General features: G+C 52.3%; 1 protein-coding gene across 1 annotated transcript; it reads right to left on the bottom strand.

Annotated features, from left to right (window-relative positions):
- Positions 1–29: 29 nt before the first annotated feature.
- Positions 30–17,098, bottom strand: RAB35 (RAB35, member RAS oncogene family). The gene is made up of 6 exons (XM_081123667.1): positions 16,827–17,098; positions 11,423–11,473; positions 8,162–8,285; positions 3,788–3,912; positions 3,583–3,707; positions 30–2,325 (listed from the first exon to the last, which is right to left on the bottom strand). The coding sequence occupies exons 1-6, from the start codon at positions 16,876–16,878 to the stop codon at positions 2,197–2,199; spliced, it is 606 nt and encodes a 201-aa protein (XP_080979793.1). The 5' UTR covers positions 16,879–17,098; the 3' UTR covers positions 30–2,196.
- Positions 17,099–19,798: the final 2,700 nt, after the last annotated feature.

Genomic DNA, 19,798 nt, shown 5'->3' with positions numbered 1-19,798 from the left:
CAGCTAAAGAGAGGAAACAGACCCTGGAAGAAAATTTGGCAGCTTGAACCTTTATTTTTAGTACTTTTTTTAAAAAGCATAATTAGAAACTTTCAATACAGAAATAATCCTAGCAAACCATTTAAAAGTTTTGTTGTTCGACAGGATTTCACATCAGGTCCACCAGAACGTTGGTCCAGCCCTGTGAGTCCCCCACCCCCACCCCACCCCCATTCATGCGTACTAACTCAGCGGGACAGGCACAGTCGTCACCAAAATCACCCCACCACCTGGGTCTGGACATCCAGTTGCCAAAAGCCACGAGGGTTTCTAGCCTGGGCTGGAAACTTCCAGGACCCCCTCCTCTTATTGCTTGAATTTGCAAGCATTGCCACACTGGCGTCACCTTAATGCTCAGAGTGGAGTGTGCTGCCCACCCAGGACCCATGATCGGCCAGGACAGTCTGAGGACAGAGACCACGCTTTTGCTCCTGGCCCCCAACCAGACAAGGCTGCCTGCTGGTTGGCCCTGCGGCCACCCTCCACAGCACCACCTTCCCAGGCCCACAGAACTCCCCCAACTCATCCTGCGGCTCCAAAGTGAAGGCCAGTCACATGGAACCACAGCGTTTTGGCAGTTTGGGGAAGTGGGGAAACAGGTCAAAGGTTTGAAACCCCGTTTTGATTAAAAACCCCTCAACAGTGTTAACGAGGAAAATCTGCAGTGTGATCTGTGATGTGATTGTCCAGTCAGGGCTTCACCTGGAAATGGTCTAGGAAAGGAAATCTAATAAAACACACCATGGTGTTGAAATAAATTATTCCCAGGTTACGTGATCCTTTTAGGGGAAAGGTGAATAAAGTGTCCCAAGGAGGAGGAAAGGGGACAGTAATCAAGTGCAGATAACCCTGGTTTTTCCTCCGAGGGACCACGGTAGGTCAAAGCTGGCTGGCTCCCAGCCCAGCTGCCATTCCTTCCCACCTGCTAAGAAATCCTCGTGCTACCTTTGTACTAAAAAACAGTCTGTCAGTGATCCGAGGCTGCCTGCCATCCAGCGCAGAGGCATCATCCCCACAGTCCAGCAGCACCCACTCCCCACACTGCAGACCCAAGAACTCAGTGGGACACCCTGGACCAACACAGACGAAGGCGAGCGGCCCCTTCTCCTTTCCTACCAAGAAACGTCCAGGAAGGCAGGGCTGCTCTGCCAAGAGCCCAGCCCCACAATGACAGGAAGCCATTTGCTTTTTCTAAAAACACTGGACCCAAAGGAGAGGCCACAACTTTTGCTGCTGTGCCAACCAAGCCTCGGGAAGAGAAGAAAAGTGTGAGGAACTTAATTCATTTGATTTGGCTTCGTTTTCTTAGCTGTTAAGATAATGCTCCTAAGCCCCGTCCCTGCATGAACACACCCTGTCTCTCTGCTGGAACTGAAACAGGTTGGTATAAATAGAAGCCACAACTCCCCTGGGTTTGTAGCTTAGAGGCGTCTAGAAGGCAGGACAAGAAATTGTTGGCCAAAGGGCAGGAGTGACTCCTGTGGAACTAAAGGGCTGGGCCAGCTGAGGGCAGGGCCTCTAATGGGAACCCCAGGCCTACGTCAAGGCCAAGCCTCCCAGCTGTCAGAATGGTTAGGGGTAGGGGGCGGGGATGGGGGTGGGCAGGGAGGGGCTGGGAGCACAGATGGCACAGGCTCTGAAGATGGTGAGCCACTACCTGCCAGTACAGAAGTCAACGACGGCCTGCAGGAGAGAATGAGGAACGTGGAGCCCACTCCACCAGCCCAGGTTGGCAAAAGACGTGGCGATCCTTTCTCCTCAGGAAGCTGCTGGCGGGCAGAGCGGCTGGGGAGGGTCTGTTGCAGCAGGCTGGCGTTAGGGAGGCAAAGCCAGAGCAGGACGAGGGTGACACGGCCGGTTAAAGCAATATACATTATGTACAAACTGGTTAATCAGTCCGCTCGCTGGCAGCGTCCTCGCTGGGCCCAGGCGCCTTGGCCAGGGGCCAGGGGCACCAGAAGGGAAGGGCAGGTTGTCCAACACCTTCTTGGTACTTGAGGGGGAGGGGAGGAAGTGCCGATGGCGCCTCCAGATACAAAAACGTGGAGAGAATTCTTAAATAACGGCACGAAACTGAGACTGTCCCCCGAGAAGCCCTGCAGGCCTCGGGCCAGGGAGTGGCCGCAGTGCAGTCTCTGCAGTGGGCTGGGTGTGGCATTAGCAGCAGCGTTTCTTTCGTTTACTATTCCTTGTGAGCTTCACCACATCGTTCTGTTGCTGCTGCTGCTGTTTCGCTAAGTTGTCTTTCTTTGCTCGGAGGACCAGCTCTGTGATGCAGTTGAACATCTGTGAGGATGGAGGACGCAGAGCAGGCCTCAGACCTCGTGCGGAGGCCCTGTCTCGGTGCTACCTCTATTGGCCAGCAAGGCCACCTCCCAGGGCCCAGCTATTTCTACTCGTGAGCTTTTTGGTATGTATGTCCCCACACCCGTTCTAGAAGGAGGTGGTGAACTATAAAGGTCAAAGAGGAACAACATCAAAGACCAATGAGCTGTGTCCAGGGGAAGTCAATCTCTCAGGATTTTCCCATCTTTTTCTTAAAGAGAAAGAACCCCTTTCCTTCAGTTGGAATCTTTGGACAAGACAAAGGTGCCCCTGCTCTGGTGATGGATTAGAGGGACCCAGAACCAGCCCACCCCATGCCACCTCACTGCACATCCTGCCTAGAACCTTCCCCAGACCCCAAGACGTCCTTGTGATGCCAGGATCCACCTACCAACCCACAGTTCTGTCCTCCACGGGAAAGGTATCATCAAGCACGTGACAATTTGCTTCACTTTTTCCTCACAATCCAAGGGACAGGAACTCTCACCCCACCCCAATCTACAGAGGAACACAGGGAGCCTAGGGACCATAAGTTGCCACCCAAGGTGACTAGGACCCCACCACAGGCTCCCACGTGGAAAGACCCATATTGTGATCCTAGCCTGACTAAAGCACGGGGTGTTCAGGATGCAGTGGGAATCCAGCTTCCCTGGGCCTCTGGACTCCACACACCGTGGGCAGGACTCGCCCAAAGCCCTGAGCGCAGCGAGCCTGGGCTTGTGGCAAAAGGCCCAGCATTCCTCCCATAGACTTCCGACTACTTTCCAGCAGGCCATGCAGAAGTGAAGGGAAGCTGCCAGGCTGGAGGCTCAGCAGGTGCCACCTGAGCTCTGGAGGCCAAGGCCACAGGGAAAACTAGAAAGCAGGAAGAGGTGACAGCAGTGGGGCCAGGGCAGGGACAGTGAGGCAGAGAACTGAGTGGAAAATGCATGGCTGTGGTATGGACAGGTCTAAGTTTAATTCGCCCTCTTAACGACCTAGGTAACGTTCCTTAAGTTGGAACCTCAGTTTCCCATCTGAAAGGTGGAAGTAATTTACTTCAGAGAACTGCTGAGATGTGAGCTAACACTTCAAAGGACCTGGCAATTCCTATGATGTTTTCTGTCGCCACCTGGGTGCCCCAGACAGGCAGGCCAGCCGTGGGGAAGTGGAGGGCATGGTGGTGGAGCGGAGCTGGGCCCCACTCCCTCCCTGCCCCTGCTCTGGCCCAGGCCTCACCTCTTCCACGTTGACATTCTCCTTGGCGCTGGTCTCAAACAGCTGGATCCCCATCTGCCCGGCGAATTTGTAGGCATCTTCTGTTTCCACCACCTTCCGCTCGGGATCATCATTCTTATTCCCCACTTCAAGGCAAAGCAAAGTCAGCTGGCCCTGCAGAGCACCCTCCACCCCACTGTCCCCATCCCAGTGAGCCCAGTCTCACCTAATATTCGACACACATCATCACAGTTCTGGTTAATTTCGTGAAGCCACCGTTTGACGTTGACAAAGGACTCGGCACTGGTGACGTCATAAACCACGATGACCCCGTGGGTTCCCCGATAATACCTGTAGGGCCAGGGTCTGTGTCAGAGCTTCAGCCTGCAGCCAGGAACTGGGAGGGGGCGAACGCTTTCCAACCAGGCACCCTGAGTCTCTGCCTGGCCTCACAGGGACGCACTGGCACTGTGCCTCCGCCAGCAGGAAGGGATGCTCAGCAGCACTGAATCTCACGCTGTCTCCAAGGCACCAGTGAGTGCCTGGCCCCAAGGTGGCAAATCGGTGTTCAGAGTCTGCCACTAGCTTGAAACTTCTTTGAGGTTCTTGTTTTATTTTAAAAATTCAGGCAAGTTTTGCATTTGGCATCATATTATCACTACCCTTGGTGTGGTTTTTGTTGTGTTTTTTGTTGTCACCCAAGGATACTTTTTCCATTGAGTTTAGAAAATGTGGATGGGAGGAAGGGAGAAACATCAACGTGAGAGACACACTGACTGGTTGCCTCCCACATGCGCCCTGACCAGGGCCTGGGGATCAAACCTGAAACCCTGGTATGTGCCCTTGACAGGGAATCGATCCTACAACCCTTTGGTGTGTGGGTTGATGCTCTATCCACTGAGCCACATGGGCCAGGGCTCACTATCCTTGTTTTTCTCTCCTCAAATCTTAGTAAAATGCCATTCCAAGAAGACACACCATTTGTCAAACCCTGCCAAGATCTGCACTCCCTCCTCTGGAGACAGGTGGGCACCTCCCATCCTGCCACTCATCCATGCCAGTGGCAGGGAGAGCATGGAAACAGTATGGGCATACAGGCACAATTCAGAAGAGGGTGTCCTACATATGCCACCTTCCAAACATACAGACCCCACGGCCTGAGGTCAGCTAGAAGATCTGGAAGGCAGGAGGGTATAAACATTCCCCTTCAGACACTGTCTCACTCATTCCCATGGTTCAGTAGGACAGATGGGAGGATGTCAACCTGGGGAGGAAGAGGACAGGGCCTCACACTTCCACCTCCCTGGAGAGCCTTCCCAGACCAACACGCAGCTGACACCCCTGCCCGACGCTGTAACCACTCAGAGCTGCAGAGATTCCCACTCACCAGGGGCTCCTGAGAACAATGAGGTAAGAACCAGTGCCCACAGCTTTACATTGGGGGGCCCTACCAATCAAGCTATCTAAGCACTGTGCCCCCAGAACCAGCCCTGCCCCTGCCCCCCGGCAGTTGCTACTGAGAGTGCCAGGTTATTACCTGTTCAGCTTGGTGGACACCCACCTGAGCAGGTACAAGTGCAGGCCAAGAATTGGGAAGAGACAATTTTCCCCTGCCAGCAAAGTGTGGACAGTGGAATGTGTTTAGGAACCCTCCTTTGCTAAAGGTTATTAAAGATGCCAAGAAATACCTGCAGCCCCAGCACAAAGCCCCAACTGCTCCCTGAGAAACTCCACCCTTCTCTGGGGCCCAGACAAGGGACTTTACCAGCAACACGAAGACTCAGAGCTCTGGCCAGGAGGGCACCAGTGTCTTTGGGCCACCTGTTACCACCGCCATCAGTAATCACTTCCACTCACCACAACTTAGATCTGTGCCAGGCACAGTGCCCAGCGCTTTATATCCACTACCAATTAACCTTTGCAACCACCTGGTATGACTAACGGGGGTTGCCATTTTACCAGTGAGGAAATGAGACTAAGTGACCTGCCTGAAGTCACACTGCCAAAGTAAGGGCAAGAAGATCTAACTCCAGGGCCAGGTATCGTCACCTCTCCCTCTCATCTCACTATCCCACACCTCACTACTACTCCCTAAACCCACACCCCTGGCCACACCTCTTGGTCAGCAAAACCCAGCTACCAAGAGACAAGAAAGAAACTGTGAGAGGGTGACAATGGGGCTCTTTCTTGGCAGGCTAACAGGATGTAATTTTAGTTTCTCTTTTAATGCCCTAAATCTGAAAAGGCCACACTATTGTACCTGACCACCCGAATCCCTGAAAAGACAACAAACTCCCATCTCTTCCAAGTCTTCATTCTTCACCAGCTACCATCACCGAGTGTCAAGTCTTTCCATGGCCCCTCGGCATGGCCTGCAGAGCCGCCTCCTGCCTCATGAGAGGCGGAGGCGGGGACCCCAAAATGGAGCTACCTTCAGCCTCCCCAGACAGGACAACCAGCAGAGGCTGAGTGGTGACCGCAGGTGCCAGGGTGCAGGGCTGCCCCTTCTCAAGTACCCTGAAACAAACACATTGCCCTCAGGCAGGTGATTAACTCATCTCCCCAACAGAATGAAGGAGGCCGTTCACCCCCTCCCACCCCGCCCTGAAAGAAACTGACCTCATGGCAGCCTGGGGAGGGGCTGTGGGTTCTCTGCTAAAAGGGCCCAGGCACCCCAGAGCCCACAGCCCAAAGCATTTGTTGTGGCCACAGGCCCAATAATCTCAGCTGCCTGAATTCCCTGACTGGTTTTAACCCACAGGCAGCACTAGAGAACCTGCCATCTGCCTCAGCCTCAGCCCCAGTCCCTTGGGGGTGAGGGGTCAGCAGAGAACAGGACTGTGGACTGGTTAAAGGCAAGAGCCTTGGTATCAAACCTCAATTCAACTCCTGATTGACCAACTAGCTAAGTCACTTCACCCTCCCTGGGCCTCACTTTTCTTGTTCATAAAATGGAAATAATGACAGGACTCTTTTTATCAGGATTAAATGAAATGAAGTAGGTAATGTCCTTAGCGACAGACTCAGCCCAGGGTAAGAACATCCGGAGTCAATGCCTTGGTCTGACCAAGAGGTCTTAGTCTAGTTTGGGCCTGGACACACGGGGCACCCAAAGACACCCATCCTCCCCTAAAGAGCCTCTGACCCCAGTTGGCCTCCTTAAGGCCTCGCTAACAGTTACTGAGACACTAGGGGCTCAGGAAGCTCATCAGCAAGTAGCTACAGAAAGCGACACTAGGCAGACCGCAGGACGGGACCCCTGGGGTTTTGGGGCATCTCGGACCACAGTATACAAGTGTTCACTACAGGGCTAGCCCAGCGACAGAAACCCACAACAACTGCTCGGGATCCAGCCCCTTGACCAGGGTCACCCAGCCAGCAGCCCCTAACATCCCCCCCATGCTGCCAGCCACCACCACAGGGGCTCTTTACCCCTCACACTTCCCACCCTCGGAAGATTCTGCAGCCAGCCTGAGGTCTGCCCCGTTTCCATGCTGAAGGCAGGAAAGGGATCTCTGGCCGAAGAACTTCCTCACCCACCTTCCCAAGCGCCCCCACTCACACAGGGACCACTGGAGGGAGACAAAGGAGAGGCCTACCAAAGCAGCAGCTACTATGGATCAGACACTGGCTCCTACTTTGGTGCTTACACCACCATGGAAGCAGGAGCCCTCTCAGAAGTCCCCTCATCTGTACAATGGGGACAATAATAGTATCACCTGCAGAGGGCTCAATGAGATCCTTGTGAGGCCCAGCACAGGGTATCTAGCACACAGGACTCAGCATTAAAGCAAAGCCTAAAGATAAATGCTCTGGGAAACTGAAGCACAGAACATTTAGGCAGCTAGCCCAAGGTCACACAGAACAGAAATGTAAATTCCGAACCATTTGCCTTCAGAGCCCTGCTTTTTCCTGAAACCTATTCCATTAACAGCCCAACAACCAAGAGCCCCTCCACAGTACTCCAGGCGTCTGGAGCTCCAGTTGGGTCTTCCTCCTATTTGCAGCTAAGTGTCACAAATGTGCTGCGTCAACACAGGAGAGCAGCCCACTGGGTGAACCGGGTTCCCAGTAACCAGCTTTAGGAGGCCAAGTAGTGGCCTCTCAACAGCCTCCTATGCACCAGAGCCCCTTCCAGGCCTCCCAACAGAGAGAAGCCAGCGCCCAGAAGTCAGGGTCGGTGATGGGAAGCTGCACAGCTGACCCCAGCTGTACAACTGACAACCCAGAAAGATAACTGTCATTGACTAAGTGTCTGACAGCCAGGTGAAGCCCGTATCACTGTCATTCCGTTTCACAGACAAAGGAACCATGGGCCAGAGGGTACACTGACAGATACTGTCCTGCCAGCCCCGAGTCAGGGTGCTCAGCCACTGCCCACCCACGGACAGCAGCCATACCTCATCTGTTCCTCCTCTCACATCTTTAGGAAGGGGAAGGCTCAGCTTGACACCACCAACTGTGGCCAGCAAGGAGCTTACATCCCGACAGCCCCAGAGGCCCACCCCGTGACATTTCTACCACAACCCAGACAAGTCACTCAAGTGTGTCCAATGTCGGTGGCGAGAGGTCAGAATGGGGGCAGGCCACCCTAACTCACGTGGAGGTGATGGTGCGGAAACGCTCCTGCCCAGCCGTGTCCCAGATCTGCAGCTTCACTTTCTCCCCGTTGATCTCCACGGTCCGAATCTTGAAATCCACTCCAATTGTGGTGATGTAACTGCCTGCAAGCACACACCCGTTATCGAGGCCCTCAGGTGCCCCAGTCAGACTAGACTGCGCTCACTCTGGGCCCAGCAGGTTCGAGGTCCCAGGGACATAGTTCTGAATAAGAAAGAAGTGATCCCACCTGGGCGGAATGGCTCAGTGTGGCTCAGCAGCTGAGCGTCAATCTATGAACCAGGAGGTGATGGTCTGATTCCCGGTCAGGGCACATGGCTGGGTTGCAGGCTTGATCTCCAGTAGGGGGTGTGCAGGAGGCAGCCGATCAATGACTCTCTCATCATTGATGTTTCTCTCCCCCCCCCTCCCCTCTCTGAAATCAATTTTAAAAAAGAAAGAAAGACACTTCTCTGCCCTGATGGAGCCCCCTGGAGCCCACAGTCAAGGTGAGGGCAACAGACATGATACAATGAAACAAAGTGATAAAGAGATAAGCGCCACTAAGGAAGGAAAACCAGGGATGTGACTGGGGGGAGGGATAGGCTCCTTTAATTAGAGTGGCCAGGCTGTTTGTTAGCTATGGCCTGAGAATGGTGGGAGGCTATCATGCACTTTACGTTTTTTCTTTTCTATTCTGTTCCAAACAAGCCACAAAATTAACTTCCTAACACACAAGTCATATGACCTGCAATTTGAAAAACAATGCTCAAGGCAGAGGAGACAGTAGCAAAAATAGCAGTGGGCTGAGGGGGTCATGTGAGGTCAAGTACAGAATCAGAGGCAGGTAGGGAGGGGGTGCAGAGGCCTGATCTTGGGGCATCTGTACCATTTGGAGAGCTTGGACTTTCTCTTGGGTGTGACGGGAAGGCACTGAAGGTTTTCATTAGGGCATGAGCTGCATTATAAACAGCTCTCCTGGGGTATCTGTGTGAATGATGGAGTGGAAGATAATTTCTGGCCAATGTAACAGTCCTGTCAAGGCTTACCAAGGCACCAATGCTAAGACACGTTTTTGCTCCATTTGGAGCTTACAGTATAACACAGTGCTGCAGACAGGACACACACACACAACTGACTCTATGAAGTGTCAAAACTCTAGACGATAGGTCAAAGTTCAAGGTGGGGTGGAGATCAAGGAAGGCTTTGGGGAGGAGGTCACATTCTAGCCTAGCTTGAAAGAATAGGTAAAATGTCAAAGGTTGAGATTAGGTGGGGGGAAGACATCCCACCCAGAGGAAAAGAGCAGAGGCAAAACAGAGAGAGAACATTCAAAAACAAGCCAGCCCAGGCACTCTGTGAGCACTGGATGACACCAAGGAGTGTGGCCAGCACCTACTGCTGCAGGCACTCAACAAGCAGCTGGTGGCTGAATGAATGAGCGAGTGAGTGAGAGAGATTGTGAAACAAGAGAATGAATGAACAGTAGAAGCAAGAGAGGTGAGCTGAAAATAGATTATGAAGATCAGTGGTTTTCAGCAGAGAGGGCTGTGTCCCTGCAGAGGACACTGGGCAATGTCTGGAGGCATTTTTGGTTGTCACAAATGGGGGTACGGGGGCAATGCTATCTGGTGAGTGGAGTCCAGGGATTTTGCTCCACATCCTTTACAGAATGGTCCCCACAACACACAATCATGGGGTGCAGAGTGTCAAAGGTGCTGAGGTGGAGAAACCTTGCTATAAACTCTGCTCACCTAAGAGAAGGCTGCTGGGGTTTTAAGCAGGGGCAAGCCCCTGGCAGAGCTGTGTACCAGCAAGATAAACTCAGCAGTCTGATGGGGGTGGGTAGGAGCTGCTGTAATGCTTCAGGCTAGAATCAAGATACTGGCAGCAGAATCAAGAGGAATGACAAGGCAAAAGAGAGCCCTCCAGGAGTGGAAGCCGATAGGATGGGGAGTCAAGAGTCATAAGGAGGAAGAGGAATAGTTTTCAACATAATGAGAAGCTGCCCCTTTAGTGACCAGCCTTGAACAGAAGGTACTAGCAATAACCGCTGGTAGGTATGGAAAGGTTACTGGGTCCCAGGCACTGTAAGTTGCAATATCACAAGTGACCCTCTCAATAACTCTCTGTGGGAAGGGCAATGATGAGTCCCACTTTACAGATGAGCTGAGACTTAGTCAGGCTCACGGTCACGCAGACAACTCTTTCCACATCACACCACCAGTGGTGCTGCAGGACGACTGCTGGGAGAAACCCACTTCTCCACCAAGAGAGGCGTTAGCCATGGAATCACTTCCTAGTTTTAGCTCACCCCTTAACCACACCATAGGGAATTCCCTACAAGACAGTCACTTCATCCTTCGTCAGAGGCCAAGCCAGCCCCAAGCCTCGGCAATGAACCTGATGTATTCAACCAACAAAAACACACCCACTTCACCAGTGATCAGGGAAATACAAACAGACAAGATAGCACTTTTTGCTGAATGGCTTAGCAAAAATGAAGACTACTAAGACTCAGCATTGATGGGTCAGTGAGAGTGTCAGTTCACTTAGTATAGCTTTGAAAGCTCAGAGTACTATGAAAAAGTTAAATGCATATACTTCCTGCCCTCTGACTCTTCTTCTATACAAGAAGAAACACACAATGCAGCCCAAGAAATGCAGCATCATTGAAACTAGAAGCTACCACATATCAAGAGCGCTGTTACTGAACCATGTGCATCCATGCACAGCCCAGGAAACTTCAGAGCCATTCAAAAGAACCAGAGGTCTGTATGTAGCCGTGGAAGGGTGAGCCTTGATACCCTGAGGGAAAGACAAGTTGCTGACCCACTGCATGTGGAGAGGAGAAGAAATGTTGGAAAGCAGACACCATACTGACCAGAGGCTACCCGCGCACCAGAGGTGGCAGGTGAAGGGAGAGCTTTCATTTCTCACGTCATTGAGTCCTCCTGTTTGAAATTTTATACAGGTACATACTAAATTGCAAATTTTTTTAACTTTTTTTTCTTTTTTAAATGCTGGGGCACAAAAAGACCCAGGGTGGCCAAAGTATGGGCCTATAAAGGATTTTTTTGAACCAGACAGATTAAAACCAACCACAGAGGCTTCTAACCTGTGTCTCCCTCTGCTTCCCCTTCCTTCAGCCTGCAATCGGAATGACAAGGGTTCCGACATGAGGCAGAGGCAGGTGTGTTCTGGTGCCAGGTAAAGATTTCAAAACCGAAACACCCCAGCAGCACCCCAGGGGCACACTCACCTGAGAAAGTGTTGTCTGCAAAACGTAACAGTAAACTGCTCTTGCCTACACCTGCAAGAAAGCAAGCAGGAGATGAGAGGAGGGACGGGTCCCCTCCCTCCAACCCAGCCCCCCTTCCTTCTTCAGGGAGAGGACACTCAGGTCCTAACTCTTAAGCTCAGAGAGACCCAGCTCCCTCCTCAATGACGCTTTTGATCTCAAGCAGCCACACCCCAAGAACATCTCCCCCATTCAATCTCTGACCTTTTCCAGGGTCCTAGTGTAAGACAAACTGCCCCCCCAAGCCCAGGAGAGAGATGAGAAAAGGACTCGTGCCCAGGTTCTGTGCTGAGGGCTAGCCTCAGCAACCCAGAGGAAGGTACCAGATGACAGAAATAAAGAAGGGAAAGGTCAACCAAATGATACGGGCCCCCACGTGCATCTAAAACATGGTCCCAAGAAAACTGCACATCATGTATGGAGCTTTGGTTTGTGCGCAATGTGAGGCGAGGACCTGCAGAGCTGCAAAGAACCCTTGAGATCATTGGGGCTATTCTGTAGGTGAGGAAACCAGGCCCAGACAACTAGAACCAACTGTCAGCCATCTTACCCCAGTTATGTCACTGTCAGCTGGATCAGTGAGGAGGGGTGTCTGCCATACACCTATCAGCCCAACAGCTCCCATCTACTCAGAGCATTTCACTTGCCACAGCGTCTGCTGGCACACTTGTTACCAGACAGGCGGAACCGTCGTAAGCTTGGCTTCCTTTTACTTCAACACACAGCAGCTTTAGCCTGCCAGGTGCAACTTGTCATGTGTCCTCCTGTCCCATCCCCTACCCCCAACACCCCTAAGGCCAGCTGGGTCAAGTGACCACAGAAGGAAAGAATTAGCATGCATATATTGCTGTGTGTGTGGTGGGCACTTCAGTGCTCCTATAACTCCAACTGCATCTGTTAAAATGAGGCAACTGAAGCTCCAAAAAGCTAAGCAGCTGGCCTAGGGGCCTCCATGGGAAGTGTGAGCTGAGATCTGAATCCAGGGCTGTCTACTCCAGAGCTCTAAAGCTCTTTCCGATACACTGCTCAGGGAGTCATCTTGTGTCCCTTTCAGGAAGTTGAATACAAAGACCCCAAAGAGGCTCCTGCATCTCACTCCTGGTCAGCTTTTAGCAGCAGTGCTATAAAAGCTAATTTGAAGAGATCTTAGCCTAGGGTCTCAGGAACCCCCATAACTAAGTGCAAATGTTGAGTATATGTGCACATTCGTGGGGAGGAGCCCACAGTATATTCATCAGCACCACAGAGAGGGTACTACCTCCACCCCCATCCCCAGCTTTGCTTCTCTAACCCTAACTAATCCAGAAATCCTCTGATGATCTCATCTGGAGACTTCTCCAAGTGAATACAATGTCCAGGGAGGCCCAGGAAAACTTGTTTTATGCAGTAAACCTGGGTCTGACCTTCCCAAAGGCAGGCTTGGGGTACTGCACCCATGGTACCTGCTGCTCAGCCCCTGCCTGTGCCGGCAGTGCTCTTGCTCTGAGCCACTTCCTCATTGCTGCCTCTGCGAGGCTTCCTGCTGAGCCCAAGGAGAGCCCAGTCCTGGGCTGGGTCCCTCACGCAGCTCTGCCCAACACCAACACCCCATCAGCCCTGCCAGCTCCTTTGCTTCCTCCTGGAGACTTCTGGGTCCGCTTACTCAGCTACAAGCTATGTCTGGGCAACTAGGCTGTGAGTTCTTCTAGGAAGGCGATCTAGCCTCACCCAGGACATTCAATGTGCTGGAAGCCAGGCCCAGCACTTAGTAGGTGCCAGTGAAACACTGTGTAATGAATTATGACTAAACGGACGCCAATCACATTGACAGCTATGCTATCTAACACTATGACTGCAGCATTAACAGGAGCCAAAGCAGTGGTTTTCAAACTTTGGGGAGTAGCAGAATCCTTTTTTTAAGTTAAATTTTATCTGACTCCTCTACATCTAAAACAGGTAAGAGGGAGGTGCTCTCTCTGCATGAAGCAATAAAGCAGCAGAGTTCCCTCCAGCTTGGCCTCTCTGGGTCCCCTCCAATCACCCCCAAGCTCCTATGCAGAGCTTCTGAAACCACGAGGCTGCAGAAAGACCACTACAGTCACCACATCAACGGCTCCTCCGAGCCTCAATTTGGGCCTGACACCAACCTCCAGCATTGCTCTTCCCTTTAAATGGAACAAACACCCACCCTGAGAAATGCCATCTCCTAAATATCCCTGGAAGAGGCCTCTTTGGGAAAACACACCGCTACCATTCATCCCACAGCACTGGCCTAAGGAGGGGAGTGACAAGTCCCAATCTACCTTCACCACAGCTGAATCAACAGCTTCCCAAGGGCCATATCTAGTATGAAACCCAACCAGTCCAGCCCCATCATCTGTTACTCTGCAAGGAGCAGAGGCTGGACCTCGATGCCTCGGTAGCCAGGAGACACAGATTTATTCTGCAAAAACTACACACACCACTCTGTCATCACCGTGCTCCCTGCAGCACACTCCCTCTCTCCCTTGCTTTCTGCCTTTTGGGCTACACAGATGCTCTGGCCTTCAAAAAGCCTCCACAGAAATCTCAGCCCTCAGCCCTGCTCCTCCCTTGGGCTATATAGTTCCCTTACTCCTCTTGGCTTCAGTTCTAGTAGACTGTTGAAGACCTTTAGACCTTCAAGTAAAGTGCTCTCAATTTCAAACCTGGCTCAGCAACTAATTCACTGTATAACCTCCAACAAGTCACTTCCCTTCTCTGCGTCTCGGTTCACTCCTCTGTAAAGCGAAAGTCTTTAGCTCACTGACGGCCACTCCAGCCTCCGGGTTCTAGGAATGAGGATGGCTGGCCTCCTGGATGAGATGAAATGCTGTTACAAATCAGAGCCAATGTCAGAACTTAAGAGAAAGCGAAGACCCTTAGGCATAAAGAAGAGCTGCAGGAGCTGAGGGAATGTATTCCAGAAGCGTGTACAACGTGGCGGAGTGGGAAGAACTCTACATTTACAAAGAAAGAAACTAACATTCACTGAGGGCCTACTGTTTGCCAGGCCTGATACCAGCTGCTCACACGTGAATCCATGTGCATTAACTCCTGGCTTTGCCTCTGATGAGCTGTGTGGCTTTGGGCAGGTCGGTCAACTCCTCTGAGCCTTAGTTTGCTTATCTGACAAACTACACAGGCACAGGGTGAGAGCCAGGCGAGAGCGTGTGGAATCATTTGATAAACCTCAAGGAAGCATCCACAGAAGGAGCCCAGGTCAGGGGAGTGCATGATGTTCGTCTCCTTGCTCGGTTGCCAAAGCTTAGTTTGAACGTCTGTGGCTACCATCTCCCTAGTCTCCTAAGGGTTTGGCTTTGAGTATCGGCTCACTGTCGGTAGAACTTAAACTACAAAGCAACTGTCTCCTCTACTACAAAGCATCTGTAGTCCTCCACGCTCAGACTGAACCAGGAGCCAGATCACATAAATCTTGACCCAGGGAGTCTTCTCCCACACCTGACTTCCGAGTGAAAAAATCAATACACCATGCCAAATGTACTGTGAGTAAGGGGCCAAAACCACCCCTGGGTTTTCAGGAGAAGAAAGGTCAACAAGCCGCATCTTCTTGCTGAGTTTATGCTTTTCATTTCTGGATATCAATCCAGGCCCTAGATGTCTTGCAGAAGGAAAAGGACCCCTGACCATAGTGGGCTGACTTTAACTCCAAAAGGAGAGAAATCACCCCAAGGCCAGCCCCTCAGAACCAAGGCCAGGGCTGAAATCAAATCCCGTAAAGCCATAAAAAGCCTCAGGACTCAGAGGAATGCCGGAGGCCATCTCCAAGAGCAAGTCTACACAGCTTGTCTGGCTTTCTTTTATTCAAACCACAACCTCCTCCTGTCTAACTCCTTCCCCAACCGCAGCTACTCTACATCTCCGTAGTTAACCCCTAATTTTTCCTCTTACCTCTCCCTTCCACTGGTAACCACGGAAACCTCAGCCAGCTTTTACCTGATCCAAACCACCAACCACATCTCAATCCAGCTTCACAGTGAGACCAAAACCCACCCACTCCCCTGGCCCAGCTATGACACTGTCACCCAACACTCCTACATCAGGGACTTACGACTCCTTTGGTTTGGTCCCCTCCTTCCTTAACCATCCATGGGCTCCACCACCAACCTGGTCTCTGCCTCTAGTCACATGACCCCCTGTCCACATTCAACTCCGGTCTGGTCAGGTCTATAAATTCTGCGTGCTCCCCAGCCTCCTTCCCCATCATATAATCCCAGGGCCTCAGTTATGCTCCCATAAACCTCCTGAGGCCTGCCTCCCTGACCTCTTGGTCACCCCATAAACCTGCGTACCCGCCACACTCCAAACACCTCTACCCTCCACCCTTTTCCAGAAACCAGACTACCGCTTACAAGGATACTTAATATTCATTCATTCAACAAATATGCGTTAGGCACCTACTGGGCGCCAGGCACTGCACTGGGCACCGGAGAGGCTGCAGTGCCCTGACCTAGGATCTCTCCAGGAGTGCGGACATGGTCAGCACACTTTTGTAATACTGGCTGACCCACCTCCAGTGCCCGTCAGTATACATACAGCACATAAGAGCAAACAAATATTGAACAGTTACTTTGAGCCGGGCCCTGTTCCGAACACTACCTGTGCATTAGCTCACTGAACACTCAATCAGCCCACTAAGGCCAACCCTATTAGCCCATTTTACAGATGAGGAAACGGAACCAGACGGAGACAGAGCAATGGCAATTCAGCAAAGATGGGCCAGGCCCTGTGCAAAGTGCTTTACCTGCCTTACCTTACTGAAACCTCACAGGGATCCCATGAGGCAGGTTGTGGGAACATGCCGACTTTGCAGAGGAAGAAACTGAGGCTTACAAGGAGACTGATTACCATATCAATAGAAAACATCTGCGCTAAGCACTTTTCCAGCTTTATCTCATCAAATGCTCACACCACCCCCAGCGAGCAGCGAGGCAAGTTCCCACTTCTCGGATGAGGAAACTGAGGCTCAGAAAGGCGAAACAACTTGCCCAGGTCACACAGTGAGAAAGCTGGCATTCCCAGGACTCCAACCCAGGTCTCTCCAACTCCAGAGATCGCGCGACTAGACCAAGGTCACACGTGAGGCAGCGGCAGGCGCGGCGAGTGGACCGGGAGCGCCGGCCCCGACCCCTGCTCGCCCGGCTCCTCCGCTCCGCCGCGCTGCGCCCCAACCTCTCCTCCGCACGGCCCGGACCCCCCGGTGCGCCTCTGGGGCCAGCGACCGCCGGGCAGCCCCGCCCGCCCGCCTCGCGCGGGCCGGCACCTCCCCGCCTGCCTGCCCGCCCCGAGGCCCCCGCGGGCCGCGCCCGGCAGGGCCCACGCCGCCTGCGGCCGCCTCGGCCCTCACCGCTGTCGCCGATGATGAGCAGCTTGAAGAGGTGGTCGTAGTCCCGGGCCATGGCGGGCGGGGGAGGCGCGGGCAGGCGGGCGGGGTCGGTGCTGGCCTCGCGAACCGCAGCTCCCTCCGGGCTGCTCCGGCAGCGGCGGATCCACTTCCCGAACAAACAGCCGGAACTGACAGAAACACCTCCCTCCGCTCCCCCTCCTCCTCCTCCTCCTCCTCTTCAGCAACCGCTGCCGCCGCTGCTACCGCCTCCCTCCTTCCCGCCCCGCCCCTCCACTGCGCAGGCGCAGCGTCTGGCGCCGTCTGTGCGCAGCCGCAGCCGCAGCCAGCCGCGCCCTCTCCGCGCTCGCGCCCCGCGCACGCGCTCTGGCAGTCCCGCCGGCGCGGGCTCGCTTGCCCGCTTCTCTTGGCGAAGGTGGCCGCTGCGGCCCGTGGCCCTTGGCGGGGACGGAGGGGCTGCTGTCGAGCCGTAACTGAGAGAAACCGAGAGCGCCGGAGAAACCCGACTGTGGCCCGGGACGGACTCGCTCCTTCCTCTGGGAGCCCCGCGAGCGCTGCGCAGAGGAAAGGACGGGCGTGCAGTGACCGTGGGAGCGGGGCCGTGGCCGAGCTCCCGGTTCCTCCAGGCTCGGGCTCCGACACGCCGCCCCCGGGGTGCTGGCGCCGGCCCCCTGCCGTGTCCCGAGCCTGTGGACCGGACGCCGAAGCGGTGGTCGGCTGCTGAGTTTTACGGGAGGGGAGTCGCCCGCCGGCGCTCAGCCGCCAGGAGCCTGGCCTCTGAGGTCAGCTCAGGGTCGAGGTCACATCCTAGCGCTGGAACCCCTCGGAGCTTCTGTTGCCTTCTTGGTAAAATGGGGAGAGTAGTTCGATTCAGAGCCCTGTCCAGCTTGACGCCGAGCCTGGAAGTTTAATGACCGAGGGTGTGAGAGGCGACCCCGAGACCGAAGCCGCCGCTCCCCCGGCTGCAGGTTCACGCCATTCGCTTCCTCATCAGCCCCTTTTTCCCCCAGTGTTAAAGTTCCCACCTGCCCTAAAAATAAGATGCTCCTACTGCCATCCTCATCATAGAACTGCAGAGATTTGTAAATTCCTTACAGCCCTGTCCCTTTCCAGTCCCATACTTGTAGGATATTTCTACTTAAACTTTTTTTTTAAAACTTGCCTATAAAAAGTAATGCTCTGGATGGGTGGAGCAACAAATCGATGTCTCAAATCAATCAGTAAAAAAAAAAAATTAAAAATTAAAAAAATGTTTTAGGTCATGCTCATTGTTTTAAAAAAAGTGTATAGAAGTTTACCAAAAAGTACGAGTCACTACTTTTCCTTCAGATCCACTCCTCACAGGTAACCTCTTAATAATGTTTCTTGGGTGCCTTAAAATGCTTAACAAGCATACATTGAACGAATAAATGTCCTTCAGTGAATTTCCCGTCCCTGTGCAAACACATACATGTACGCATGCTGCTTTTTAACAGTACACTGAGACAGTTTAACTCCATGGTGGTGCTCCCTATGGCTGTACTGTAACCGCTGTGCGTCTCAGGCATTCATGTTGTTTATAGTTCTTCGTTCCTGTAACAATGTTGCAGGGCAGATCCTTGAACGGCAAGGGGGGTGTCTGAGTCCAGCTCTGAGTTGTTTTCCCAGGAGCCGAGAATCAGTGCGGTGATGTCAAAAGAACATGGGCTTGGAATCAGAAGGCACTAGCTGGGAGAGGGCTGCTCCTGTGACCACTGAGAAATGGACCTTTTTGGTCCAAGATAGGTTAGTGGGATCCCCTTTGATCCAGCTGTTTTACTTAGGAAGTATCAGGGAAGAAGGAAGCCTCAGGGGAGCCACCAGGCAGGCGCACTCAACCCTGACCAGCCAGTGAGGCAGCAAGTCACCAGACCATCTTCTCAACCTGCTCTGGAGTTGAAGAAACTTTGGTTTGAATACTAGCTTTGAAATCCTGGCTCCATCCCTTTTTAAAAGCTTTGAGCTTTTGGATAAGTCATGTCAGTGTCTCAGAACCCCAGGTCCCACACAGGGTAGTTGTGAGCTATGTTTAGAGATATGTTTGTAAATCGTTGCATTTTGTACAAACAAGGCAAGATCTTCCACCAGCAAAAGGATTACGGCTCACTGAAGGCTCAGATGATAGCGTTTTTTTAGTAATAACAGATTATATTTTCTAGACAATTGTATTGCACTCTTAATAGATTACAGTAGAGTGCAAACATAACTTTTATGTGAAACTAGGAAACCAGAAAATTTGTGGGACTGACTGGCTTTATTGCGATACTCGCTCTTGTGAGGTGGTCTGGAACTGAACCTGCAGTGTCTCCAAGGTATGCCTTGTGTGCATGTGATGAACAGTAACTAGTGCTCTTAACCAAGGTCACTGTACACTGACTCACGCATACTTTCAGGCATGTCCTATTGTAGACTCTAGCACACATTTCCAAGGCAGCCTCCAGACATCAGGGCTGCAGGATACTTTTGAGAAGTAGAGCAGAACTGGCCATTATGAAGACCAGATGCCTGACTTGCCTGCCTGTGTCTTCTGGAAAGCAATAGGTATTAATTCCTCCATTTATTTAGTAACCAATTATTTCATGTATTATTTGTTTATTATGTGCCACAGATAGTAGAGCCTTTTCCCTCCAGGAGCTTGCAGTCTCATTAGAATAAGATATACTCATGAAGAATCAAAGTTACAAAACAATATAATAGATAAAATCACTGTCAAATAAGCAGTCTAGACTTCAGAGGAGGAGCACTATCACTTTCAGCTAGAATGATGGGGAAGAGATTTCATCACAAAGATTTCCTGATGGAATTGGAATTGAGAGAGCTTTGAATGACAGGTGTAGTTAAACAGCCACTGTCACAGCCTGTGAGAATCATCAATTTTGTCTTTGAGAGGGAATTCCCTATAGGCCAGGAGATGTGCCTGACGTCCCAAAAATGAAGCTCTGAGTGCATTTCCTGTA

The sequence above is a fragment of the Miniopterus schreibersii genome, assembly GCF_964146895.1.
Source record: "Miniopterus schreibersii genome assembly, chromosome: 20".
In the NCBI taxonomy this organism is placed as follows: Eukaryota; Metazoa; Chordata; class Mammalia; order Chiroptera; family Miniopteridae; genus Miniopterus; species Miniopterus schreibersii.
Note: the sequence above shows the minus strand (reverse complement) of the source record. Positions and strands in the feature narration are given on the sequence as shown.